At 38.9% G+C, this 7,500-nt stretch overlaps 1 protein-coding gene across 2 annotated transcripts in view; it reads right to left on the bottom strand.

Annotated features, from left to right (window-relative positions):
* LOC143287496 (uncharacterized) overlaps positions 1–7,500 on the bottom strand; it is a 27,463-nt gene that overhangs the window by 14,266 nt on the left and 5,697 nt on the right. For both annotated transcript variants that reach the window (XM_076595523.1, XM_076595524.1), the window contains exons 2-5: positions 6,545–6,644; positions 4,199–4,355; positions 2,031–2,095; positions 927–987 (exon numbers count right to left, since the gene is read on the bottom strand). In XM_076595523.1, coding sequence (XP_076451638.1) covers positions 927–987; positions 2,031–2,095; positions 4,199–4,355; positions 6,545–6,644 — 383 coding nt within the window. The remainder of the gene's footprint in view (positions 1–926; positions 988–2,030; positions 2,096–4,198; positions 4,356–6,544; positions 6,645–7,500) is intronic.

Here is a 7,500-nt window from a genome sequence, read left to right as displayed (position 1 = left end):
CAAAATATCACACACAGCTGAACGTAATCATGTCAGCTTCAGCTTCAAGGAGGTCACTTTTCACAGTACTTACGCCGTTCATCCTTGAAAAAGATAGCATCACCATCATTACTGGTGGTATCACTTGGGACTAACCGTACCACTCATAAACTACTAGTGACTGACGGTACCACTCATGAACTACTAGTGGCTGACGGTACCACTCATGAACTACTAGTGACTGACTGCACCACTCATGAACTACTAGTGGCTGACCGTACCACTCATAAACTACTAACTACTAGTGGCTGACTGCACCACTCATAAACCAATCGTAAGCTTTCGCCAGAGTTACGTCCTTTCAACAACAACAACAACAACAAAAAAGACAACTGTCAATAATACCTGTAAGTACATTTTTGTAATCGTGCGTATATACAAAATGAGGCTATTTTATAAGGTACATTTAAATAAGATGTTAGACACAACTATTTTATAAGGAACATTTAAATAATATGTTAGACACAAGTCAGTTTTTCATGGCTTTTTTTTCGTGGGACTGTTAACATTTTGTTCAGCCATGTCATCTAACTGGCTTCTCCAGCAGAAGAGGTACGATAAGAAAAGAAATAAAAGATTAGAAGGTCCCACACTCATCATCGAATAACATCATCATCATTATGCACACGTGACAGGAGACAAGGAGAAGGAGGGTGAAGGGGGCAGAAGAGAGGGAAATACATTTAAAGAACGACTGACAGAAAGACGATAGAAACATGGAGAGATAGAGAAAGAAAAGTAAAACAAGAGATAACTTTAAGAGAGGCAGGGAGAGAAGTATAGGAAGACAGACAGACAGTCAGACAGACATAACACACACACACACACACACACACACACACACACTGAAGAAGCAGTAAACAGAAAAACAAAACAAAACTACTTACTTGAAACCATGACAATGAAACACAGATTGAGAAGCTGCAGCAGGATCATTGTTATACACGTCTGAAACACCACAGCAACAATACTATTGCTACTACTGCTACTGCCACCACCACCACCACCACTAGCAACATCAGCAACAATACTAATAAAAGCTAATAATAACAATGCTTATGCTAATGATAAGAAGAAGAAGAAAAAGAAGAATATTAGTAATAACAACAACAATACTACTACTACTACTACCAATAACAACAATAACACAACAACAACGATGATGATAATAATAATAATAATAACCCATTCTTGTCATTACCATCATAGTAAATCAACTCCTGTTAAGTATCATCAGAATTCATACCATAAAACATTCATATCATAATCATTATGGTAAACAAATACCTTGCAATTATAACATTTCAAAATGAATTCATATTATCATCAATATGTTAAACTCATATCTGCAATTATCATCAAAAGTCATACAAGAAAGAACAACAACAACAACAACAAAACAAAAACAAAAACAACAACACACACTTTCACATCATCATCATTGTGGTAAAAAATATATGCAATCATTATTCAAAACAAACATTCATATAATCACCATTATGGTTAATTAAGATACATGAATTATCAACATAAGTTGTAATAATGAAAAAACAACATATATATTTGTGGCAAATTATTGTGGCAAATTACTGTTTATTATCATCAATTTATTTTTCATTTGTCATTTTGATTTTTTAAATATTCATTTACTTCTTTATTTGTTTAATCATTTATTCTCCCTTCTTTTTTCTTCTTCTAGAGGCCTGACTAAGCGCATTGGGTTATGCTGCTGGTCAGGCATCTGCTTGGCAGATGTGGTGTAGTGTATATGGATTTGTCCGAACGCAGTGACGTCTCCTTGAGCTACTGATACTGATACTGATCATCATCAGAAGTTGGACACAAAAACACTCATATTATCAACACTCAATACAATCAATATCAGCAACTGTCATCAGAATTCACACACACACACACACACACACACACACACACACACACACACTACAGTACCACCAGAAATTGAACAAAACACATCCCGAGCTCCTTACCCCATAGACAGCAGTGCTGTTGTGTCGAGGGAACCCCTCTATCAGTGATACCACCACCAGGTTCACTGCCTGAACATCAACAGTTTGATGAAGAACATGACAAGATAATCTGACGAGAAATGAAAAAAAAACCCCTGACACTTAATGCTCAAACCTGAGGCTTAATTATGGTGCTTCACTACAAAGACCATTGTGTGTTTTCTCAGATTAAACTGAAATGGACCGAAAATAAAACTGATATCCAGTCTTTATGTCTTTGAGGTTTTGACAACAACAACAAAAGCTGAAACAAAAGAAAAAGACAGACAGGCAAAGAAACAGAAAGACACAAAAACGGACAGACAGACTGGCAGGCAGACGGCAGAGTTTTGAGAAAGTCTTGACATACAAGTCTGCATCAACAACATGCTGTTGATTCATAAAAACATTTAATCAATATTTCACAAGACTGTAAACATTAGAAAAAATAAATACCAAACTAAAAAGAAAAAGGAAAAAATGTGAACACTGCATTGCAATCCATAAATAATGTGTTAGAAGTCTCATTTTGCAACATATCATTCTTTCAAAAAATGATTGGAGGAATAATGGAATGCAGTCTCCTTCATATAAAAGCGAATGTCATGTTTTGTTCCTTTTTTTTTTCTTTGGTGTGTGTGTGTGTGTGCGCACACGTGCGTGCGTGTGTTGGGGGTAACAACAACATCAACAACAACAAAAACCCACCAAAAACAACAACAACAAAAACAAACAAACAAAACAACAAACAAACAAACACACACACAGAAAGAAAAAAAAAAAAGATAGCAAGGGAGATAATTCAGAAACTAAACATTATCTCTCAGCAAAAGTGATTATCCCCCTGTAACAGCTGGCTGCTCTTGTTTGTCTGCAATATGACAATCATGAATGAATGACTTAAGAATGAATGAAAGCTAAAAACAACAGAAAAAGAGAAAATTTTCTATCTATCATTCAAAATGAAACTTGCAGGCTGTTTATATTCAAAATGAAACTTGTAAGCTGTAAAATCAGGAATGACTAAAGCATTAGATAAATGTCTGTTGGGAAATGTTGCTCACATTTTATTTTACTTTATTTTGCTTTTTCTTTCTTTTTTTTTTTTCAAAGGAAAAGTTATAACACTTGAAACAATGTTACTATAGGTATATATACACACAAAGACGAAGTAGCGTGCAGATCATTTTTTCATTCAGTCCTTAATTATGCGCCTGGCTGGATTAAACAACTATTAAACAAGTTCATCATTGGGTACTGAAAGTTAAGTTTTCGTGTTTATCATTTTATTGTCTGTTTCTGTACTGTTCAGTGAGAGGTCTTGTTACTGGAAACTGCGATCACAACTTGGCCATAGTCTCCTGCTTTGTACTCCACTGCTTCTTCCCCCACACCCCCTCAACAAAGTCACACACTTGTTGTGAAGATGTCAAGAGATGGCCATTTATGACACTTCTGCTTCTGCATTCATGGGCTGCAATTCTCATGTTCTTGTGGGCCTTTATGTGTGTGACCATTTTTACCCAGCCATGTAGGCAACTATGCTGTTTTTGGTGGGTGTGCATGCTGAGTATGTTTGTGTTTCCATAGCCCACTGAAAGGGATTACAGATCTTTAACATGAAAATTCAATGCACATGAGTGGGCTTTTACGTGTAGGACCGTTTGTACCCCGCCATGTAGGCAGCCATGCTCCGCTTTTGGGGGTGTGCATGCTGGGTATTTCTTGTTTCCATAACCCACCAAATGCTGACATGGATTACAGGATCTTTAACGTGCGTATTTGATCTTCCGCTTGCATATACACATGAAGGGGCATTAGTAGGTCTGCACATATGTTGACCTGGGAGATCAGAAAAATCTCCACCCTTTACCCACCAGGTGCTGTTACTGAGATTCGAACCCGAGACCCTCAAATTGAAAGTCCAACGCTTTAACCACTCGGCTATTGTGCCCGTCAATCACACATTCACACGCAGCCACACCATAAAATGACCAACCACACTCATTCAACCATACACACACACATGCGCCCAAGGGCTAAAAACTGCTCAAATTGGCAGTGGAGGAGGTGAAAAAAATCACACACACACACACACACACAACGCCTCACAGAACAGACAAGAAGTTTTTGAGTCAGGATTCAAACACGTGCCTGCAGGATGAGGGTGATGAGGAAGATATAGCGGGCGATGCTGCGACGTCTGGCAGGACAGCAGTGGAAGGCCCACCAGCTTCGACGCACCCCTCCCCCTGCCCCTCCCCGCCACGGTCCGCTCTCTCTGAAGCTGCTCTCTGTTAGCTCATGCTGCACACAGTGTTACCACAGTGCATGGAGTTCTTATTGTTCATTGTGATGTATGGTGTGGGGTTTTATCATTCACTGTGATGTATGGTGTGGGGTTTTATCATTCACTGCGATGTATGGTATGGGGTTTTATCAGTCACTGTGATGTATGGTGTGGGATTTTATCATTCACTGCGGTGTATGGTATGGGGTTTTATCATTCACTGCAGTGTATGGTATTGGGTTTTATCATTCACCGCGATGTATGGTATGGGGTTTTATCATCCACTGCGATGTATGGTATGGGGTTTTATCATTTACTGTGATGTATGGTATGGGGTTTTATCATTCACTGCGATGTATGGTATGGGGTTTTATCATTCACTGTGATGTATGGTATGGGGTTTTATCATTCACTGCGATGTATAGTGTGGGGTTTTATCACACACTGATGTATGGTGTGGGGTTTTATCATTCACTGCGATGTATGGTATGGGGTTTTATCATTCACTGTGGTGTATGGTATGGGGTTTTATCATTCACTGCGATGTATGGTGTGGGGTTTTATCATTCACTGCGGTGTCTGGTATGGGGTTTTATCATTCACTGCGATGTATGGTGTGGGGTTTTATCATTCACTGCGATGTATGGTATGGGGTTTTATCATACACTGCGATGTATGGTGTGGGGTTTTATCATTCACTGTGATGAATGGTGTGGGGTTTTATCATTCACTGCGATGTATGGTGTGTGGTTTTATCAGTCACTGCGATGTATGGTATGGGATTCTGTTATTCATTCACTGTGATGTATGGTATGGGATTTTGTTATTCCTTGTGAAGTATGGTTTAGGATTTCATTATTCAGCATGACGCATGGTAAATTTCAGTTTCAGTTTCTCAAGGAGGCGTCCCTGCATATGGGAAAATCCATATACGCTACACCACATCTGCTAGGCTGATGCCTGACCAGCAGCGTAACCCAACGAGCTTAGGCCTTGAGTGCATGCATATATATTTGTGTACCTATCAGAGTGGATTCATTCTACAAAATTTTGCCAGAGGACACTTCATGTTGTGATGTGGTTTATTTTTCAGTATGTCAAGTGCATGCTGCACATGGGACCCTGGTTTATTGTCTAACCTGGATGACAAACACTCACTTTGATTTTCAAGTCAAACTTGGGAGAAAGGGCGAGAGCGGGATTTGAACCCAGGCCCTCATGGGCTCTCTGCATTGGCAGATGAGTGTCTTAACCATTCTGCCACCTTCCTCCATTGGTCCAGAACAGGTACAACATATCACATACCTGGTGCTGTCCCACATAAGGACTCCAAAACAAAACAGGTGTGGTCAGATATCACATACTTGGTGTTGTCCCACATAGGACTCCAACACAAAAAAATGTGTGGTCTGGAACAGGTACATACCACATACCTGGTGTTGTCCCATATAGGACTCCAACACAAAACAGGTGTGGTCGACAACAGGTACAACATATCACATACCTGGTGTTGCCCCATAGGACTCCAACACAAAACAGGTGTGGTCCACAACAGGTACATATCACGTACCTGGTGTTGTCCCATAGGACTCCAACACAAAACAGGTGTGGTCCACAACAGGTACAACATATCACATACCTGGTGTTGCCCCATATAGGACTACAACACAAAACAGGTGTGGTCAGGTATCACATACCTGGTGTTGTCCCACATAGAACTCTAACACAAAACAGGTGTGCTTTACAACAGGTATATATCACATACCTGGTGTTGCCCAATATATGACTCCAACACAAAACAGGTGTGGTCCACAGCAGGTACATACCACATACCTGGTGTTACCCCACATTGGACTCCAACACAAAACAGGTATGGTCAGATATCACATACCTGGTGCTGGCCCATAGGACCCCAACACAAAACAGGTGTGGTCCACAACAGGTACATATCACATACCTGGTGTTGCCCCATAGGACCCCAACACAAAACAGGTGTGGTCCACAACAGGTACATATCACATACCTGGTGTTGCCCCATAGAGTTCCAATACAAAACAGGTGTGGTCAGGTGTCACATACCTGGTGCTGTCCCACATAGGACTCCAGAACACAGCGTGTGTGGTCCACAACAGGTACAACATATCACATACCTGGTGCTGCCCCATAGAGTTCCAATACAAAACAGGTGTGGTCAGGTGTCACATACCTGGTGCTGTCCCACATAGGACTCCAGAACAAAGCGTGTGTGGTCCAGAACATGGAGAAGGTCCTGGGCCTGCTGATGAGACAGCTGTAGGGGGGCTGGTCTGAAACAACAACACAGGTTTCGTACTATAAACAGCAAAATATCAATAAATAAAAAATAAATAATAATGATAATGGTAGTAATATTAGTAATAATAATAATAATAATAATGATAATGATACTGATGCTGATGATAATAATAATAGTAATAATAATAATAATAATTTAAAAAAAAAATTAATAGTGATAATAAAGATGATGATGCTAACAATAATAATAATAATAATCATCATCATCATCATGATCATAATTGTAATAATAACAATAACAACAACAACAATAAATAAATAAACAAATCAACAGATTATTACAAAAATTATAATTATGATAATTAATCAATCATTCAATTCTTAAAACGAGTCAAATATTAGTCAGTTCTTAGAAAACTACCAGCCAATTCCTAAAACCAGTCAAATACCAACCAAATCTTAAAGCAAGTCATTTATCAGTTAAGATCAACTGAATTCTTGAGACCAGTCAAATACCAGCTAATTCTGAAAGCAAGCCGAGTACCAGACAATTCTTAAATCAAGTTGAATATCGAAAGACAAATTTATCCACATCACATTCAGTCCATGTAAAATCTGAATTGTTCATTTCCAAACACAATCAACACCTGAGAACAAACATTTGTGCGTAACCCAACCTTTTATTCAGATTATAAGGGATTATCCACTTTGATCTATACAGCACATAATTTACTCATCACAATGTTACTCAGTATCTGTAACTGTGTAAGGTATGTCTAATTTCCTATGTATCTTCAAATGATTTGTAAAATAAAAGTGCCACTAGTAATTAAGTCTGTGGATCCATGCTAGTAACTGAACTCACTTGCAACCACCACAAAAACATGG

The sequence above is a fragment of the Babylonia areolata genome, chromosome 11 (genome assembly GCF_041734735.1).
Source record: "Babylonia areolata isolate BAREFJ2019XMU chromosome 11, ASM4173473v1, whole genome shotgun sequence".
Classification (NCBI taxonomy): Eukaryota; Metazoa; Mollusca; class Gastropoda; order Neogastropoda; family Buccinidae; genus Babylonia; species Babylonia areolata.
The sequence above is the reverse complement of the archived record's forward strand: the minus strand, read 5'-3'. Positions and strand labels throughout refer to the sequence as shown.